This window comes from Phyllobates terribilis, unplaced genomic scaffold (genome assembly GCF_046119375.1).
Source record: "Phyllobates terribilis strain yellow unplaced genomic scaffold, ASM4611937v1 Scaffold_51__1_contigs__length_9155689, whole genome shotgun sequence".
In the NCBI taxonomy this organism is placed as follows: domain Eukaryota; kingdom Metazoa; phylum Chordata; class Amphibia; order Anura; family Dendrobatidae; genus Phyllobates; species Phyllobates terribilis.
Window position 1 is genome coordinate 5,003,502 of NW_027362811.1, and position 22,078 is coordinate 5,025,579.

The 22,078-nt window shown below is 41.9% G+C and overlaps 1 protein-coding gene across 1 annotated transcript; it reads left to right on the forward strand.

The window, feature by feature from the left end:
* The first annotated feature begins 243 nt into the window (after positions 1-243).
* LOC141191699 (uncharacterized) lies at positions 244-21,688 on the forward strand. Its single transcript, XM_073661640.1, has 7 exons — positions 244-317; positions 13,053-13,202; positions 13,332-13,511; positions 13,594-13,717; positions 13,796-13,893; positions 14,092-14,182; positions 16,609-21,688. The coding sequence occupies exons 2-7, from the start codon at positions 13,125-13,127 to the stop codon at positions 18,786-18,788; spliced, it is 2,751 nt and encodes a 916-aa protein (XP_073517741.1). The 5' UTR covers positions 244-317; positions 13,053-13,124; the 3' UTR covers positions 18,789-21,688.
* The last annotated feature ends 390 nt before the right edge of the window (positions 21,689-22,078 follow it).

The window sequence follows — 22,078 nt, forward strand, 5'->3', positions numbered from 1 at the left end:
TCCATACACCTCGTACACGCGCGGCTCTGCTCCGTACACCTCGTACACTCGCGGCTCTGCTCCGTACGCCTCGTACACGCGCGGCTCCGCTCCGCACACCTCGTACACACGCGGCTCTGCTACATCCACACTGTAAACCCCTCCTGACCCCACACATAAACTTCAGCTCATCCAGCACCATGACAACCAGCACAGCAGAGTCCTGCATCCACTGAGGCCCCTGATCATGTGACCCCTGACTCCTCCCCTCCTGTGACCTCATCACAGCTCCTGTGCACACAACAGCCATATATGTGGTGGCGGCTCTGCAGGTGGAGGTATGTGGAGACCCCATTACTGGGGCAGGGGGCATTAACCCCTTCAGCACAGAGGCTCTTTGGGGGTCTTGTGTTGCCCCTTTATGAGAATCATAAGGTTTCTGTTCTGTTTCCTGTAATAGATACATATGACCCAACTATGGAGACAGGAAGGGAGGAAACGTATTGTTCTCAGAGTACAGGACCCCCACAGTGTAATGCCCCCATTATGCCCCTTATACAGTATGTATGATGCCCCCACACAGTGTAATGCCCCCATTATGCCCCTTATGCAGGATGTATGATGCCCCCACAGTGTAATGCCCCCATAGTACCGCCATCCCCCCACACAGTACAATCAGAGGCATTATTAGGGTCTGATGGGACCCGTTGCGAGATTTCGACCTCCCCCCGTCCTGATATATACAATGGGTTCGGAAACTATTCAGACCCCTTTACATTTTTCACTCTTTGTTTCATTGCAGCCATTTGGTAAATTCTAAAAAGTTCATTTTTTTCTCATTAAAGTCCACTCTGCACCCCATCTTGACTAAAAAAAACAGAAATGTAGAAATTTTTGCAAATTTATTAAAAAGAAAAACTTAAATATCACATGGTCATAAGTATTCAGACCCTTTGCTCATATTTAAGTCACATGCTGTCCATTTCCTTGTGATCCTCCTTGAGATGGTTCTACTCTTTCATTGGAGTCCAGCTGTGTTTAATTAAACTGATAGGACTTGATTTGGAAAGGCACACACCTGTCTATATAAGACCTCACAGTGCATGTCAGACCTAATGAGAATCATGAACTCAAAGGAACTGCCCAAGGAGCTCAGAGACAGAATTGTGGCAAGGCACAGATCTGGCCAAGGTTACAAAAGAATTTCTGCATTACTCAAGGCTCCTAAGTGCACAGTGGCCTCCATAATCCTTAAGGCTATGTGCCCACGTTGCATTTATGAAGCAGAAAATTTCTGCTGCATAAATGCAAGTCCTCTCCCGGAAAAACGCATGCGGAATTCCGCACGCGTTTATCGCGCGTTTTTCGCGCGTTTATCACGCGTTTTCCACATGCGGAATTGCCTTGCGTTTTTTATGCATTGAACAAAGGCAATTCTGCTTGCGGAAACGCAAAATTAAATGACATGCTGCGGATTTTTGAACGCAGCATAAACGCTGCGGAAAAATCCGCAGCATGTGCATAGAACTTGCGGAATCCCATTGGGGACCATGGGGTGCGTGTTACCAAGCGTTTTTCAAGCGTTTACGCTGCGGAAATTCCGCATCAAAAACGCTTGAAAAATGCTACGTGGGCACACAGCCTAAATGGAAGAAGTTTGAGACCACCAGAAATCTTCCAAGACCTGGCCGTCCAGCAAAACTGAGCAATCGTGGTAGAAGAGCCTTGGTGAGAGAAGTAAAGAAGAACCTCAAGATCACTGTGGCTGAGCTCCAGAAATGCAGTAGGGAGATAGGAGAAAGTTCCACAAAGTCATCTATCACTGCAGCCCTCCACCAGTCGGGCCTTTATGGCAGAGTGGCCCGATGGAAGACTCTCCTCAGTGCAAGACATATGAAAGACTGCATAGAGTTTGCTCAAAAACACATGAAGGACTCCCAGACTGTGAGAAATAAGATTCTCTGGTCTGATGAGATGAAGATACAACTTTTTGGTGATAATTCTAAGCGGTATGTGTGGAGAAAACCAGGCACTGCTCATCACCTGCCCAATACAATCCCAACAGTGAAACATGGTGGTGGCAGCATCATGCTATGGGGGTGTTTTTCAGCTGCAGGGACAGGACGACTGGTTGCAATTGAAGGAAACATGAATGCGGACAAGTACAGAGATATCCTGGATGAAAACCTCTTCCAAAGTGCTCTGGATCTCTGACTTGGCCGTAGGTTCACCTTCCAACAAGACAATGACCCTAAGCACACAGCTAAATTAACAAAGGAGTGGCTTCAGAACAGCTCTGTGACCATTCTTGATTGGCCCAGCCAGAGCCCTAACCTAAACCCAATTGAGCATCTCTGGAGAAACCTGAAAATGGCTGTCCACCAATGTTCACCATCCAACCTGATGGAACTGGAGAGGATCTGCAAGGAAGAATGGCAGAGGATCCCCAAATCCAGGTGTGAAAAACTTGTTGCATCATTCCCAGGAAGACTCATGGCTGTACTAGCTCAAAAGGGGTCTTCTCCTCAATACTGAGCATAGGGGCTGAATGCTGAATACTAAATAATGTGATATTTCAGTTTTTCTTTTTAAACAAATTTGCAAAAATTTCTACATTTCTGTTTTTTTTCAGTGAAGAAGTGAAGTGAAGTGAAGTGACTTTTTAGAATTTACCAAATGGCTGCAATGAAACAAAGAGTGAAAAATGTACTGTTATACCAATTAAATATGTGAATAGAGTTGATATAGACCCAGTCTGCGTACGGGCACTCTGACCTCTCTATGCACCAGATTAGATGTATGTTATGTATTTATGTTTTGAAAAATAAAATAACAATGATGTTGAAAAAAAAAAAGAGTGAAAAATGTAAAGGGGTCTGAATACTTCCCGTACCCACTGTATATGTATGTCCTTTATCCTGGGCCTCAACCTAGTATATGTCCCCCGTTCTGCCTCTGTTCTTTAGTGTATGGAAAAAAATAAACTATTACACTCACCAGGGGCGAACATAGAAGTGATGGGGCCCCATAACAGAAGTATAATGCACTCCCCTTAATCCTCCATACAGTATAATGCACAGCCCATAGTCATCCATGTAGTATAATGCACAGCCCATAATCTGTACATGTAGTATAATGCACAGCCCATAGTCTGTACATGTAGTATAATGCACAGCCCTTAGTCCGTAGATGTAGTACAACCCCTGGCAAAAAATATGGAATCACCGGGCTCGGAGGATGTTCATTCAGTTGTTGAAAAAAAGCAGATCACAGACATGGCACAAAACTAAAGTCATTTCGAATGGCAACTTTATGGCTTTAAGAAACACTAAAAGAAATCAAGAAAAAAAATGTGGTACTCAGTAAGGGTAATTTCTTTCCGACCAAGCAGAGGGAAAAAATTATGGAATCACTCAATTCTGAGGAAAAAATTATGAAATCATGAAAAGCAAAACACAAAAGAACACTCCAATACATCACTAGTATTTTGTTGCACCACCTCTGGCTTTAATAACAGCTTGCAGTCTCTGAGGCATGGACTTAATGAGTGACAAACAGTACTCTTCATCAATCTGGCTCCAACTTTCTCTGATTGCTGTTGCCAGATCAGCTTTGCAGGTTGTAGCCTTGTCATGGACTATTTTCTTCAACTTCCACAAAAGATTTTCAATTGGATTGAGATCCGGACAATTTGCAGGCCATGACATTGACCTTATGTGTCTTGTTTCAAGGAATGTTTTCACCGTTTTTGCTCTATGGCAGGATGTATTATCATCTTGAAAAATGATGTCATCATCCCCAAACATCCTTTCAATTGATGGGGTAAGAAAACTGTCCAAAATATCAATGTAAACTTGGGCATTTATTGAAGATGTAATGACAGCCATCTCCCCAGTGCCTTTACCTGACATGCAGCCCCATATCATCAATGACTGTGGAAATTTGCATGTTCTCTTCATGCAGTCATCTTTATAAATCTCATTGGAACGGCACCAAACAAAAGTTCCAGCATCATCACCTTCCCAATGCAGATTCGCGATTCATCACTGAATATGACTTTCATCCAGTCATCCACAGTCCACGATTGCTTTTCCTTAGCCCATTGTAACCTTGTTTTTTTCTGTTTAGGTGTTAATGATGGCTTTTGTTTAGCTTTTCTGTATGTAAATCCCCTTTCCTTTAGGCTGTTTCTTACAGTTCTGTCACAAACATTGACTCCAGTTTCCTCCCATTCGTTCCTCATTTGTTTTGTTGTGCATTTCCTGTTTTGGAGACATATTGCTTTAAGTTTCTGGTCTTGATGCTTTGATGTCTTCCTTGGTCTACCAGTATATTTGCCTTTAACAACCTTTCCATGTTTGTATTTGGTCCAGATTTTAGACACAGCTGACTGTGAACAACCAACATCTTTTGCAACATTGCATGATGATTTACCTTCTTTTAAGAGTTTGATAATCCTCTCCTTTGTTTCAATTGACATCTCTCGTGTTGGTGCCATGATTCATGTCAGTCCACTTGGTGCTACAGCTCTCCAAGGTGTGATCACTCCTTTTTAGATGCAGACTAACAAGCAGATCTAATTTAGTATAATCTCTTTTTTATTGAAATAAGAAAAGACATAAACATACAAAATTAACATCAGTAGAAGCCAGTGCTCAGTCTCGACGGTCAGAAAATTGTATATTCACATATTTACTATTTTTCTTATAAGACTGAAGCACCTTTATCCAGCAGTATAAGCTTACTTTTATATGTTCCAGCAATGGAACCAAGAACATATATCAAATATCAACAGTACAAAAACGGAAGAAAAAAAAAAAAAAAAAGGTGGGGAGGGGAGAGCAGGAGAAGAAGTAATAAGAAAGTGAAAATAGGAAAGGAGAGAAGGGTTTAATGAATGGGAACGGGGCAGGGGAGTCTGAGCTAAGGTTCCATTTTAATTTCACTAATCATCTCCAGCACCAATCCGGATCCAATTCGCCTATTCATCAGTCTTTACCCAAATAGCCCGTGGAACTCCGACGAGTCTTGGAACAAGATCCAAACACTCCAGATCTTCATGAATTTATCCGCACAATCATTGAAATCAGCAGAAAGCTGCTTCATTCAGCAGATATAAGCCATTTCATTGTACCACTCTGAGATTGGGGGAATTTGAGGTGACTTCCAATAACGTGGAATCACCGCACGAGCTGCTGTTAAACAAAATCTTAAGATATCTTTTTTTTTTGGGATCTAATCGATGAAGGCAGGATGGAAAGTAGGGCTATCTCAGAGCAATTCTCAACCCTATTTTCAGTAATTAGGTTATAGTTGGAGAATGTTTTTTCCCACAGAGGTTTGATCTGACTACATTCCCACCAAATGTGGAGCATAGATCCCTTTTCCACTCCACATCGCCAACACATGTCTGAAGTTGCCGGAAATATGGAGTGGAGTTTCACAGGATACTGATACCATCTTGCCATAATTTTGAAATTTTTCTCCTGCGCATAATTTGTACCTGACATTTTGTGTGTAAACAAGAAACCTTTTTCCCAGTCTGACGAGGGTATGATATGTCCCAATTCCTGTTCCCACTTATGTTGAAAATTAAGCTTTCCTGAGATATTTACCCCTATCAGACAATTATAAAGCATGGATATTACATGGTTGGGAGGAGATTCCTGCAAAAACAGTCTCTCAAAGGAAGATGGTGTACACTGGAATAGGGGTGCTGCCCCCCTAGACGATAAAAACGATTGTAACTGTAGATATTCCAACTACTGGAGTTTTCTAGACGGATACCTATCTCGTATTGTATTGAATGACGGAAATCTACCATTTTCGAATATCTGCAGAAGGCGAACATCCTCCCTAGCTCTCCATCCCATGAAAGAATCCCTCAAATATCCAGGAGGGAAGGAGGGATTGGAGAATAATGGCATAAGAGGGCTGATTGTACTAGAGGAAAAGTGTTTTTTCATAATTGCATGCCAAATTTTGATTGTACCCCTAGTCAATTCAGATAAACCTCCAATTGAGGAAACGTCTGAGGCGAAGAGCCAGGGAAGGTGCTTCAAAGGAACAACAACTCCCTTTGTCAAAGAATTATAGTGCCAGTCTAGAAGGCGACCCAAAGCAGAGGCTTGAAAGTATGTTTTAAAATTCGGAAATCCAGCTCCACCAGCTGCTTTAGGGTGGTTTAAAGTCTGCATACTTATCCTAGGTCTACCTTTACCCCACACAAACCTAGTTAATACTGTACGTAATCTGCTGAAATAGCTGCATGGGGGAGAGATAGGGACAGTTTGAAAAATGTATAAAAAACGGGGAAGTATATCCATTTTTACGGCATTCATTTTGCCAAACCAGGACATTCTCAGTTTACTGTAATTTAGTAAATCTTTACATGTACGGTCCAAGAGAGACTGGTAGTTTAGCGCATACATTTTTGACAAATCAGAAGAAACGAGCACTCCCAAGTATTTTATCGCCTCCGATTTCCACTTAAAAGGGAAGTTGTCCATTACCTGTTTAACCTCTCTCAGTGGCAATGACACGTTTAATGCCTCCGATTTTGAGTAATTAACTTTGAAATTACTCAGGAACCCAAATCTGTCAAACTCCTTCATTAAGGAAGGAAGAGATGTCTGAGGTTGAGATACATAGAGGAGGAGATCATCTGCATATAATGCTGTCTTATAAGTCCTTGTACCTATTTTAACCCCTTGAATACTACTATTTTTCCTTATAGCGTTGGCCAGGTGTTCCATCACTATCATGTACAGAAGGGGGGAAAGAGGGCACCCCTGTCTAGTCCCATTTTGTATCTTAAAGGGTTCCATTAACCCTAACTCTGGCAGTAGGACCTGAATACAAGGAGAAAATCAACTGTAAAAATCGTGGTCCAATGCCTATTTGGCTTAGTGCTTCCTTCATAAATTGCCAATGAACCCTATCAAAGGCCTTCTCTGCATCAACAGATAAAAGGTACGGAGTTGCTTTTAGCTTTGGAGATTAGCAACATGGTCTTAATGGTGTTATCTCTTGCCTCTCGGCCCTGAATAAATCCCACTTGATCTGTGTTTATAAGGGAGGGTAACAATGGGGCCAGTCTTTCTGCTAGAATTTTGGAGAGTATTTTAATGTCTACGTTTATTAATGATATGGGTCTATAATTAGCCGTATTTGTAAGATCTTTACCCTGTTTAGGAAGGATACTAATATGAGCTTCCACTGATTGGGGGACGAAACACGTCTTATCATTTAGTGAGTTAAATGTTTTATGCATAATAGGGGATAGTTGAGTTTTCAGGGACTTATAGAATGCTGGGGTAAATCCGTCTGGGCCAGGACTTTTACCAGATGGTGTAGATTAAATAGCAAGATTGACCTCCTCCTCCGTGATGTCTTTTTCCAGTTCCCCAGAGACCTGGCTATCTAAAGATGGTAAAGAAGTATCCTGTATATACTCTTTAATTCGGGCAGTTAGGTCACAGGGAGAGAGATCAGAATATTGCCCTTTATATAACTTCTCATAGTATGAGCGAAATGTCTCGATAATTTCTGTAGGGTTATGGGCATCCCCCCCATTCTGTTTCTTGATATATGGAACGTATGTTGCCGCAGAACGAGGATGAAGCAATCTTGAGAGTGCCCGTCCACATTTATCCGACGATTCATAAAAAAAACTTTTAGTTTGCTCCCTGTGTCTTATATATTTTTGCTCAAACAAGATCTTAAGATCATTCCTTTTTTTTGATAGTTCTGCAAGTGTATTAGGTGACAATGTATGTTTGTGCGATATCTCCAATATGTGTATCTGTCTCAACAGGTCATTCACCCTCTGTGTTCTTTCTTTTTTGAGTCTTGAACCATGTTTAATCAACACGCCTCTCATGACACATTTTAGAGTTTCCCATTGCAGAGGAGTTGAGGTCTGATCTGTTTTGTGAATTTGCATAAAAGAATCAATAGAATCTTTTAATTCTGTCATGCAGATACTATCCTTGAGAAGGTGATCATTCATTTTCCATGTCCACGAGCGTCGGACAGAGGAAGGAATAGATAGGGATAGAAAAATTGGAGCATGATCAGACCACAACATGTCGCCTATTGTGGCAGATGGGTTTAAAGAAAGAGCGTGATGACTCAACAGGAAGAAATCAATGCGACTATATGAACCATGCGCAGGAGAAAAATATGTGTAATCCTTACCCTGAGGATTTAAGATTCGCCAAACGTCTGTCAATCTGAGGGCATGGATGGCCCGCTTCAGTGATCGGAGCCTTCTCGAAGGGACAACACCCCTTCCTGAGGATGAATCTAGCGCGGGATTCCATGTGAAGTTAAAGTCTCCACCTGCAATCAGAATACCTTCTGCAAATTCAGAGAGGAATGTTAAAAAGGACCTACACGTGGGGATCTGATCTTTGTTAGGGAGGTACCAATTTGCTATTGTATATATTGATTCCGCTATTTTAAGTTTTAAAAACACATATCTGCCTTGATCATCAATGAGAGAATCCATGAAAGTGTAAGCCAACGATTTGTGTATGTCTATGGATACACCCTTAGAGCGTGAATCCATATTAGTGCTGTGAAACCATCGAGAATAATACCTATCACCAAGAACAGGCACATGCCCCATTTTAAAATGCGTCTCTTGTAACATAAGAACCTGAACTTTTTGTTTGTGCATAGAGTATAAAATTTGAGAACGTTTCTGTGGGACATTAAAGCCTCTTACATTCAATGAACCTACTTTAAAAGATGACATGATTACCAAGGGTGAGGAAGGGGGTGGGGTGAGATAGGAGACGAAAATTAAGAAAAAAGGTACAAAATATGTAGAGAGAAAAAAAAAAAAAAAAAAGGGGTGGGGGAAAGGGACGAGAAAGCAAAAGGGGAACAAAAATAAAATTAGAATAAAGAAAACAATCTGATGAGGGGAGATGAGTCTATTTTACACATGCCAGCAGTGTGTAAACCCCTTGAGAGAATGGGCTTTCTACCGAGGAGCCGTCCCCCCCAAGCCCAAACAACAGGCCAAACCTTTTGTACTAAAACTTTGATATAAAGGCAGCCAAAAACTGTCATAGATTAACATCTGCTTATCACTATATTAAATCTCAAATCAATATATCACATAACCTTGTGAGATAATATCTGTACCTCCCAAGAACTGAATACTATTGACATAGTACAATCAGTTTTGTCACTGATAACCAGTCACATACGTGAGGTATTCAAAATATCAACTATATTCTACGTTGAGAACATTTTAGAGGAACATAACATTCTAATGTCTTTCACCAACATTTTAGAGGAACATAACATTCTAATGTCTTTCACCAGCTTGACTAGCACTGAGGGCTAGAGAATTGACCACAGGTCCTTTTTGTGAGAGACGTTTCAATCTGGGGGATGCGGAACGTGTTTCCTATTGATCTCTCTTCTAGATTCTTCTCTGGCTTTGTTTCTTGTCACTTTTTGTGATTGAGGATTGAGATCCGACTTGGGGCCTCCTGGGAGACTTGGCCAATCCTCTGATGATATAGATACGTGGGGGATCCCCAAGCCCTTAACAAAAGCCGGGATGTCTCCAGGGCAGCGTACCACATGTAAAACCCCAGAATGGCGGACTTGTAGGCGGAAAGGGAAACCCCAAGAATATAATATGTTCTGCTGTCTCAAAACCTCTAATAGAGGTCTTAAAGTCCTCCTCTTTTGAAGTGTGTGACGTGATAGATCAGACATGAGTTGTACAGGATGATCTTGATATAGAATAGAATTCATTTTTCTGGCCTTTATTAAGATGCTTTCTTTGATTTTGTATTTATGAACCCGGCAAATCACATCTCGATGTTTTGACATGTCAGAGGGTCTGGGACCCAGGGATCTATGGGCCCTGTCTAACTCCAACTCACTCTCTAAGAGCCAACCCAGAATAGAGTTGAACAAATGGCGTAGTGTCTCATCCAATTTATGGTGTTCAATTGTCTCTGGAAGTCCTCTAATCCTAATATTATTGCGCCTTTCTCTGTTCTCAATATCGTCTATCAAATCTGTTAGGTATTCCAGTTGGTATGAGTGGGAGGACAAAGTTTGTTCATGGGATTTAACTTGTTGGGCGATGGATGCTGTGTGTGACTCAGCAGCAGACACTTTTTCTGTTAACTCTTGCATGTCCCCTCTAATGGCAGCAGTTTCAGCTCTGTAGGAGGACTCCAGTCTGAACATATAGGACTCCATGTCCTCCCTGGTTGGGATAGCTCGTATTCGAGCTTTGAGATCTCTCCACACTGCCTCATGCTGAGATAAATCATCCTGTTGGCTCTCCTCTGAGCAGCCAGGAGAGGGAGAGCGTAATAATGTGGGGAAGGAGCCTCTCTCAGGGGATCTCTGGTCATCAGTGGACCATTGGGGTCTCTGTAAGTCCGGACCTGCAGCAGAGGTAAGCTCTGCTGAGTCTGAAGTGTCCGGGGGTTGGAGCACGGAGCTATCCCCCACCACGCACCTGAATCCCGGAGGCGCGAAACCAGGGTCCGCCATCTTGGACTGGGGGGAGTCCTCCGTAGCTGCGACGGTGAGGCCTCCCGTGTTCTCCCACGCCTGAGAGTCCTCCGCCGACGAAGGTATCGCCTGGTCTGTTGATCTTGATGTGGGGGAGCGTTTACCACGTGGGCTCAGAGGCTCCGATGCAGGAGCCGAGGAGCACTGTACAGGGCCCGCCGACGCCATCTTAGATCCCGCTTGTGCAGGAGAAGCAGGTGCAGTGCTTCTCAGATAGCGTGTAATGTTGGTTGGAGAGGCCCGCTGGGTACTCACACTGATCTGTGTTATGTTCCGTTTCTTTTTTGCTGGCATTGGCAGTATTTTGGCTCGATTTGATGTGGTAGGCATGCCCCGAAGCTGGGCCAGGGACGGGAGCAAACAACCCTGCGACTTCACTCCTCCATAGCCAGGCCACGCCCCGAGCAGATCTAATTTGATGCAGGTGTTAGTTTTGGAAATGAAAATTTACAGAGTGATTCCATAATTTTTTCCCTCTGCTTGGTTGGAAAAAAATTACCCTTACTGAGTACAACATTTTTTTTCTTGATTTCTTTTAGTGTTTCTTAAAGCCATAGAGTTGCCATTTGAAATGACTTTAATGTTGTTGAAAAAAAGCTGATCACAGACATGGCACAAATCTAAACAACTGAATGAACATCCTCCGAGCCCGGTGATTCCATAATTTTTGCCAGGGGTTGTATAATTCACAGCCCATAGTCCATACATGCAGTATAATGCACAGCCCATAGTCCATACATGTAGTATAATGCACAGCCCATAGTCCATAAATGTAGCATAATGCACAGCCCATGGTCCGTACAAGTAGCATAATACACAGCCCATGGTTCGTACATGCAGTATAATGCACAGCCCATAGTCCGTACATATTGTATAATGCACAGCCCACAGTCATCCATGTAGTATAATGCACAGCCCATACTCTTACATGTAGTATAATGCACAGCCCACACTCTTACATGTAGTATAATGCACAGCCAATAGTCCGTACATGTAGTATAATGCACAGCCCATACTCATACATGTAGTATAATGCACAGCCCACACTCTTACATGTAGTATAATGCACAGCCAATAGTCCGTACATGTAGTATAATGCACAGCCCACACTCTTACATGTAGTATTATGGCCAAGGGCACCGTGTACTCGCTGATTTAAAGAAAACAAAACATTGTACTCACCTTCCCTCTGCTCCCTCGCCGCTCGGTGTCTTTTTTCTGGAGCTGCCGCTGACTTCAGCTGCAAGCGACAGGAGAGCATGATGTTACTTCCATGCGCCCCCTAATGGCGTACATGCCGATGTCAGCTGCTGGCCTCTGATTGGTCAGCAGCGTGTATTGTGGCACTTCAGCTTAATGTCAGTCCAAGAACACATCCAGCTGAAGTAGGGGTCGGTCGCAGGAGCCACTGCCGTCATTAAGCCTCTCACTATAATGCTTTCATAGTGACTCTATTTCCCCACACTGTATAATGTTCTCACAGTACCGCCATCTTCCCACATACTGTATAATGTTCTCACAGTACCGCCATCTTCCCACATACTGTATAATGTTCCCACAGTACCGCCATCTTCCTACATACAGTATAATGTTCCCACAGTACCGCCATCCCCCCACATACAGTATAATGTTCTCACAGTTCTGCAATCTTCCCACATACAGTATAATGTTGTCACAGTCCCACCATCTCCCCACATACAATATAATATTCCCAAATTACCACCATCCCCCCACATACAGTATAATGTTCCCACAGTGCCGCCATCCCCAATTTTATTTTATGTTTTAACACTTGGTTTTCTTTTTTTGGTGTTTTTCATGTGATATATGGAAGCCTACAGGAAAATGCTAAAGGAAACATAATATCCAGGAAAAAACCACTGTACATGGAGACATTAGCATCAAATAACTGTCTTGTTCTTACACACACGCTCTTATAAATGAGATCTAACGTGATAAAAGATTACAACCTGGGAAAGATGGGAAACATTCATACAGACGGTCGGTGATGATGTAGTCAGTGACGGACTCTGGCCATATCTGTTTCTAGAGCCGTATTAGAAGATGAAGATGTCGTCCTCATCATGAAGTTGTTATTTCTCATGCCATGTGTAATGTATATGACGAGAATTAGCGTTATGGAAGATGAGTCTATAAGAAACGTATTCAGCTGCCGACTCCGAGGAAGAAACTGCTTGTTGTCTGGGGCCTAAAATATAAAGGTTTTATTACTACGTCAGGGACAAAAGCAGAATGTTGTAAAATAATAAAAATACCATTGCTGCTTGGGTTTCTGGGTGATTCTTACTGAAGCAGTGGCCAACTTAGCCAGTGATTGGAAGTATGGAGGAGATGTCTAAGTCAGCAATTCAACTTATGTTCCAGTCCATAAAAACTAGAGAACACAACATCTACACATTCTATCTCCTGATATATTTCCCGTATTGTCTCCAGTAATTGTATTATTACACAGAATTCTTTATGATGTTATATCGGCTCATCATCTTCTCATTCAGGTCTCTACAATATCAGATCCTCTCAGTGAAGATCTTCTATATAAGAGAATTTTTCTGAATCACCTATCAAGGATGGATATGGATAGAGACAAGATGGCGGAGCGGATAATGCACCTCACCCTAGAGATCCTCTTCCGGCTTACTGGAGAGGTGAGAGATTCTGATGACGTCACATTACATCATTCTTATCTATGGGAATAACAGATGGACAGAACTGGAGAGGTGAGGACTCTGGAAATGTCTGTAGTGAGATTTATTAATGTGTCTCTCCATAACCAGGATTACACAGTAGTGAAGAAGACCTCTAGTGAGTGCTGTCAGGACCCTGTGTCTGAGGGATGGGGAAGACCCCTGAGCCCAATCACGGAGCTTCCACCTCACCACCTGATACATGAGGACATCAATGACCAGAAGATCCTAGAACTCACCTACAAGATGATTGAGCTGCTGACTGGAGAGGTGACACTGCTGGAAATGCTGGGACATTATACAGTAATGCTATGGAGGGATCGGGGGATGACGGTATCATTGTATGTGTCAGGTTCCTATAAGGTGTCAGGATGTCGCCGTCTATTTCTCCATGGAGGAGTGGGAGTATTTAGAAGGACAGAAATATCTGTACAAGGACATCATGATGGAGGTTCCCCAGCCCCTCACATCACCAGGTAATAGGACTAAATACACACGGCCTATAATTATCTGTATGTAAAGAATGAATTCAGTCCTGTATGTGTTTCCTCCAGATCCATCCAGTAAGAGGACAACACCAGAGAGATGTCCCCGTCCTCTTCTTCCACAGGACTGTAAACAAGAAGATCCCAATGTTCCTCAGGATCATCAGGTAGATGGAGAGAAGGTGTCATGAGATCTCCCCTATGATGTGTAGACGGCTGTGAAGGTCTTGTGCTCAGTCTTGTTTTATCCACCAGTATTATATATTTTATACTTGTGTAATGAGAACGGTGGAGATGACAGGATTAGAGCTGATCATAGATGGGACTTCTCCATCTGTCTGTGACTTTTATAATATTTGTTTCAGGGTGAAGATCTGACCCATATTAATACTACAGAGACATATGTGAGGGGTGATGAGCAGTGTAAAGAGGAGATTGCTACATATGACTACCCAGGTGAGTAGTGACCACTAAATGCAGAGAAGTCACAGATTCTTCTCAGTCACCGGCTGTGGCTGCTTTATCGGTGGTGTTGTCCGGCCATATCACATTCGAGTGATCACCATTTTACCTCTAGACCACAACATTCTTCTCCACCCAAAACTGTTCAAATGAATTTGGGCATTGAAAACTCCTTTTCTAGAGAACTTGCAACCTGGGGATCCACCTACCCCCTGGGATTAGTAGACGCTGACCGTTACATTCCCAGATCTGTAAACTACAAAGCCAAATGACAGCGTACGTAGAATGTGCTGACAAGTGAGAAAATCACTTGAAGGAAAATATTCTGATGGGCCTGTAAGAGAAAGAGGAGGGTAATGATGCTGTTGGCTTCCTAGATCCCTGATATCTTATTAGATGAATCTACCTTCTCTCCCTTCTGTGCTGCTGAATGTGCTCATATGGTCCCTACAAGACCAGGTCCAGTCTTTCTGGCCAAACTTCACTTTTATGATCGACAATATTAAATGTGCAGTGAGGGCCAATTGTGAATTTCTGTACAAAGTTTCCCTTTATTCTGACTTTTTAATTTCTTTTAAAACTGAATAACTTCAAGCAGGATTGGGATAAAACTACATAAATAACATTACACCTGTGCCATGATATGTCTCTAAGCTGTGCGTGGCTGATGGCTGTAATATACATCTATTCACGCCTGCAGGAGATGTGGTGGCATGGCTCGAGCCCTGGTTTCATGGATTCACTCAACGTCATAAATTACATTATGTTTTCAATCCTAAAGAATTCAGATTCCTGCACAATCTCTCCTGAAATGGGGGCACTAATACTTTCTCTACTCTTATGGTCAGGACTCCTAGTGGCTCCAATGGTCCACCATAAATGAGTGCATCTCCGGTTTAGTGTTGGATTTCTCCCTTCGTACATACATTGGTGTTGGGGATGTAACACATATTTTTATTGTTATATTTTTTTTACATGTTCATTCTGTATGATAGTTTATTTGGCGTTGGATCGGCCTGCCTCACCTATGTGAGTCTTTAACTACCTAGTAGTTACAGTTACAGACTAAAGGTTTTTTTTACTGAAGAAGACTGTTCAGCTTGATCATTTCAGTCAGTGTTATTATCTATAGTCACAGTTTTGCCCATTACCCTTTAATCCTTCCTTATGGATCTGGACTTACGCAGATACTCCTAGGCTTGGGCCATAGTGTTACTTGCTGTTCTGTTCTGTGATATGGGAAGAAGAATAGTCCGGTAGCCATAACCAGGAGGGCAGAGAAAGTACAAAATCAGAATACGCAAAAATAGTCAGTAAACGGGCCGAGGTCACAACAGGAACCAAATGCACAAGCCGGGAGCTGATCACAGAGGCCTGAACCAGAGGAGAACAAGGCTGGATCTGGCAGCTTCCGGCAATATGCTTCCAGCTTTAGTAGGGTGCGGTGCTTTCCAATTGCTTGAAGTAGGGAGCAGATTACTTCAGCTGAACAGCACACACACCCATACCGCCAGACTGGATGGTACTACTGGCTCCATGCAAACTAATCTAAGTGGCTGGACAGAGCCTGTGCCGCCCAGAACTTTTGGTCCCGACGTCTTCTCAATCACCAGCGCCGCCTGCAGAATAAATAGGACAGCACCTGGTGACAGAAGCAGACGTCGCAGGAGCAGGTCTCAGAGGATATGGGACACACCACACCATACAAAATGTCAGAAAATCAGAGCAGTAGAAATTCCCATATATTGACTCCATTTTGAAAATTATGACCCTCAATGAATTAATCTTAAGAAGTTGTCACTACTTTGACTCCACAGTCACTTTCCGAAAATTAGCACACAGTAGATGTTTCAAAGTGAAAATTACAAATATGCCATTTTATTGCCCAACACATAGTGCCCAGATTGTGCTCCAGGAGACACACACTGTAAATTAAGTGGGTTCTTTTCGCTATAGTAATGCCAAGGCACCCTGCAAGGCTCAGAAGAGAGGGGGAGATTTGACTTTGGGAGAGCGAATATTGCTGGATTGGTTTTTAGAAACAACGTTGCTTTTCAAGAGCCTTTGAGCCACTAATCATGTGAAAAACTCTGTTTTTCCACTGACAAATGATGGACCTGAGTGGGGACTTGTTTTTTGTGAGATGAGTAGAAATTTTTATTGGTATTATTTTTGCCTATATAACATTGTTTGGCTTTTTATTCCATATTTGGGAGACTGAATGAACAAACAGTTGAACATCACGCTCTACTGGGTCTTGCTATGAAGTTTTCTATTACACTGTGAACTGTAATTTTCTTGGTGAATAATTCAATATTTTTTACATGAGTTGCTATTTTACAGTTTAAGTAGAAATGTTAAAAAATATATAATTCAAGAATATTTTATTCAAAAATAATAATTGGTTTTATTCTTGGCAGATGACTGTACCAGGAGATCAGACGGACAGCTGACATCTACAATTTTTAAATCAGACGATCTTGAGATCTCACAGAATACAATTGAAGTGAATGCCATTACTCCAGATTTACCATCATCCCTTCACAGCAAAGATCTTTCAACTGATCCTTTGAAACAGATCCTGTCTTCTGATTCATTACCGACTACTAAGGGAAATCAAAGACACAAAATAAGCATTAAAAAACGAACTACTCCTAATGAAAAGAAGCCATTTTCACGTTCAGAATATGGAAATAGTTTTCTTATACATCAAAACATTCACACAGCGGAGAAAAGATTTTTTTGTTTCAAGTGTGGGAAATGTTTTAATCAGAAATCAAATCTTGTTAATCACCAGAGAAGTCACACAAAGAAGAAGCCATTTTCTTGTTCAGAATGTGGAAAATGTTTTACAGAGAAATCAAGGTTTATCAGACATCAGAGAACTCACACAGGGGAGACGCCTTTTTCATGCTCAGAATGTGGGAAATGTTTTAACCAGAAAGCGCATCTTGATAACCACCAGAAAACCCACAAAGGAGAGAAGCCATTTACTTGTTCAGAATGTGGAAAATGTTTTACATTGAAATCAAGTTTTATCAGACATCAGAGAACTCACACAGGGGAGAAGCCTTTTTCCTGTTTTGAATGTGAGAAATGTTTTAACCAGAAATCAGATTTGGTCAATCACCAGAGAACTCACACAGGGGAGAAGCCTTTTTCCTGTTCAGAATGTGGGAAATGTTTTAACCGTAAAGCGATTCTTGATAGCCACCAGAGAACCCACACAGGGGAGAAGCCTTTTTCATGTTCAGAATGTGGAAAATGTTTTAACCAGAAATTAGATTTGGTCTATCACCAGAGAACTCACACAGGGGAGAGGCCTTTTTCCTGTTCAGAATGTGGGAAATGTTTTAACCAGAAATCAGATTTGCTTAAGCACCAGAGAACTCACACAGGGGAGAAGCCTTTTTCCTGTTCAGAATGTGGGAAATGTTTTAAACAGAAATTTGATTTGGTCAATCACCAGAGAACTCACACAGGGGAGAAGCCTTTTTCCTGTTCAGAATGTGGAAAATGTTTTAACCATAAATCAGATTTGCTTAAGCACCAGAGAATTCACACAGGGGAGAAGCCTTTTTCCTGTTCAGAATGTGGGAAATGTTTTAACCGTAAAGCAATTCTTGATAGCCACCAGAGAACTCACACAGGGGAGAAGCCTTTTTCCTGTTCAGAATGTGGAAAATGTTTTAACCAGAAATCAGGTTTGGTTAAGCACCAGAGAACTCACACAGGGGAGAAACCTTTTTCCTGTTCAGAATGTGGGAAATGTTTTAACCGTAAAGAGATTCTTGATAGCCACCAGAGAACTCACACAGGGGAGAAGCCTTTTTCATGCTCAGAATGTGGGAAATGTTTTAACCAGAAAGTGCATCTTGATAACCACCAGAAAACCCACACAGGAGAGAAGCCACTTTCTTGTTCAGAATGTGGAAAATGTTTTACATTAAAATCAAGTTTTATCAGACATCAGAGAACTCACACAGGGGAGAAGCCTTTTTCCTGTTTTGAATGTGAGAAATGTTTTAACCAGAAATCAGATTTGGTCAATCACCAGAGAACTCACACAGGGGAGAAGCCTTTTTCCTGTTCAGAATGTGGTAAATGTTTTAACCGTAAAGCGATTCTTGATAGCCACCAGAGAACCCACACAGGGGAGAAGCCTTTTTCATGTTCAGAGTGTGGGAAATGTTTTAACCAGAATTCAGATTTGGTCAATCACCAGAGAACTCACACAGTGGAGAAGCCTTTTTCCTGTTCAGAATGTGGAAAATGTTTTAAACAGAAATCAGATTTGGGTAAGCACCAGAGAACTCACACAGGGGAGAAACCTTTTTCCTGTTCAGAATGTGGAAAATGTTTTAGCCAGAAATCAAATCTGGTTAAGCACCAGAGAATTCACACAGGGGAGAAGCTTTTTTCCTGTTCAGAATGTGGCAAATGTTTTAACCAGAAATCAGATGTTGTTATACACCAGAGAACCCACACAGGGGAGAAGCCTTTTTCCTGTTCAGAATGTGGAAAATGTTTTGTGAAGAAATACTCACTTCTTAGTCACCAAAGTACTCACACAGGTGAGAAGCCATTTTCATGTTCTTAATGTGGGAAATGTTTTACTCAGAAATCAACTCTTAATAAACTTCAGAGAAGTCACACAGGGGAGAAGCCTATTTAAATTCTAACCAAAAATTGTATCTTCTTAAAGAGGTTTTCCACTTCTATTGGTACAACTCCTTCTCATTCCTCATGTTTGGCCTTTTTAAAATAAAAACACTCATACGCACCTCCCGTTGTGGCGCCGTTCCATTGGTGTCACAACTCGCGTTTCTGGGGCTCACATAAGGTTATTACATCACACAATCCTGCTCCCAATCAACACCGCCTTCGTACTGTACGTATTGAAAATCAACAGGAAAGACATGGCCTGGACATAGCAATGAGAGCACTCTCTTCAGACCGTGTTCCTGGGGGAATTATAAGCAATTTCCAGCCTTAAACAGGACGTCCGATATGGGAAAGAAAGACGAGAGATCTGAGGTTAATCTGAGGTCCTCCACCTCCGTCAGCATGTCTGGTATGCAGTGTTTCTTATCGAAAGTCTTATCATCCTGCTCTGGAACCATTACTGCTTCATCTCAGCTTGGAAAAAGAAGCAGTATTAACCCTCATGATGCCAGATAGCTCAAGCCTGTAAGTCCTGCACCAACCTCTCTCTTAATGTAGGCCTCACAAGAAAACATCTCCACAAATCTCCCTGTATTCTCACCAAAGCCCACATACTGAGCAGTGCTTGCTGCACAGGGAAATATACTCCCCCAGCCACAGGGATTTTAATATGGGGAAAGCCATAATTGATTTGTATTTCATATTCCGTCTATCCCTAGTAAACAAGAGATAGAGCAATATATACAAAGGCTGAAGACCACGTACAAAACTGAAATACGTCCCCTCACTTCTAGCCTATCACAGCTTACTGACAAGGTACAGAGATAAGAGGATGATGTCGTACAAGTTGTGGCCATCAAAATGCTCAGAAACAAACACTGGATCTTCACAGCCAGCAAATAAACAGTCTCTTTAATATCATTGATGACCAAGAAAATCACAATAATATCCTGAAATCATCAATGCACAAGCGATTATGCCAACACTGTGGACATTGTTCAATTATATCCTTGGTGACCCTATTGATAAGGAGCTGGAGATCGACAGGGCGCACCGTACATTAGGCAATCATGGCCCAGATCCTGAGCGTCCAAGGGACATTATCGGTCACATACATTTTTTCAATGTAAAAGAGGCCGTTGTGAGGAAAGCAGGGGATTTGGGTCCTGGTGATTTCAATGGAAAACGCATACAATTGCTCACAGATCTATCCTGAATGGCACTTGCTCAAAGAAGGGTATTGAAACCACTACTTGATACTCTCTAGGAAAATGGTCTGATGTACTCCTGTGGTACCCATTCCAGCTGCAAGTCCGAAAAAAATGGTACATTGTATACTTTGAAAGATCAAAGCGACATGAGACCATTCTGTGATGTCCTGGACATTCCCAGAATTCATATATCTGACTGGCCACCTTCTCCACCATTGCCACAGAGTTTCGGCACCTCACAGAAGGCTTTCAATGGATCAGGAATTTAATGGTGATGCACCCAGACGGAAAAGGAACCTGCCAATCATATGAGCTCCTGAAATGAATCTTCTTTTCCCTGATGAGAGAGACAGTTTGCAGATGCGTACTTATTTCTTTCAGAATATAATAAGATATATCTAAATAGAGTTTTAGGTGCCACTCTTCCACTATACAGAATGTTTCAGTTCATATCTTAGAACGCCATTTAATTTGAGTTCACATTATATTACTGTAATATCAGGCCGTATTACTTTGCTCGCTATATATTCTATGGTTCCCCCTAGTAGGAACCCTAGGACTAAAGGTTTGACTTACGCCTGTAAAGACAACCCTCAGTTAGGGACTTGCATTGGGATCTGCTTGTTTCGTAATTTCCTGGTGTTCGATATATTCATAATCTATACCTCTTGGCCACTGAGAGGTAGACGTTACTCTCTACCATCTATACCTCCTCTTTGCTCTTAATCTTTCTCTCCTCCTCCTTTTTTTTCATATACAACACAACACAACTCAAAACTCGTTCATTGAATGTCAGAGGACTTAATGTTCGAGAGAAAGGAGCTCAAGTGTTTTATCATATGAATAAACAACACGTTCATTTTCTCCTTCTTCAGGAGACCCACTTTAGAGGCGATCATATACTGTACCCTGTTTACTAACAGATATTATTCATCTTGGCGTCACAGTACAAATGCTGTTTTGAAGTCTAAGGTGCAGAGTATAGGCCGACACAGATCACTGCCGCATACTATTGTAGAAACACTGTCTGACACTGAGAGGGTGTATGGGTTTAAGATCTCCATCTATTCCAACATTTTGACTTTGGCAAACTTCTGTCTCCCTAATTGTGACCTAATTAAGACATGATGTCAATACTTAAACAAACTAAAGCATTTTCTGTAGGACCTTATCATCATTGAAGGTGACTTTCATTTTGTCTTGGATCCTTCTTTAGAGACGTTCCTGGGCTGGAGTCACCAATCGAAATCACCCAAAAGCTTTGCTAAACCTGCTCCGGTCTTTTCAACTGGTCGATGTATGGAAGATACAACATCCAGATCTAAAGGATTATACGTATTATTCTCCTATACTCAATATGCATTGCCATAGAGACTTTTCATTAAATTGCCATCACTTGCTTACATGGCAACCTACATCTCTGATAGGGACTGCTATATGGTCAGATCATGCTCCTGTATATTGTTATCTGACTATACCTGACTCCACCAAGGCTTCAACTGTGGGAACTTAAATGATTATCTGCTGAAAGACTCACTCTGTGTCTCAGACCTTCTTGAGACTACACTGTGTTCCAAATTATTATGCAAATAATATTTTCTCAGATTTTCCCAAATTGCCTATATGAAGTGCAGTCATTGTAATTTTCCAGTCAAATAACTATTAGAGTACAATTGAAAGGTTTTTGTACAAACTGCCTATGATAACAGTATATTTTTAAAAAAAATAAAACACTCAATTGAATTTGTCAGGTTTTGGATGGTTTCTGCTTTAATTGTTTTGCATGAGGACAGAATACCCTCCCAGAGCTGTTGCTTAGATGTGAACTGCCTCCCGCCATCATAGACACTCCTTTTGATGATGCTCCAGAGGTTCTCAATGGGGTTGAGGTCAGGGGAGCATGGGGGTCACACCATAAGTTTGTCCCCTTTTATGCCCATAGCAGCCAGATATGCAGATGTGTTATGTGCAGCATGAGACGGGGCATTATCATGCATGAAAATGATCTTGCTGC

What these genes read in the sequence shown, in the direction of transcription:
- LOC141191699 (XM_073661640.1), top strand. Translation starts at nt 13,125, where the DNA reads ATGGATATGGATAGAGACAAGATGGCGGAGCGGATAATGCACCTCACC. An exon ending in TTGAGCTGCTGACTGGAGAG is followed by an intron (nt 13,512 to 13,593) that starts GTGACACTGCTG and finishes TGTATGTGTCAG; the next exon opens with GTTCCTATAAGGTGTCAGGA. An exon ending in CCAGCCCCTCACATCACCAG is followed by an intron (nt 13,718 to 13,795) that starts GTAATAGGACTA and finishes TGTTTCCTCCAG; the next exon opens with ATCCATCCAGTAAGAGGACA.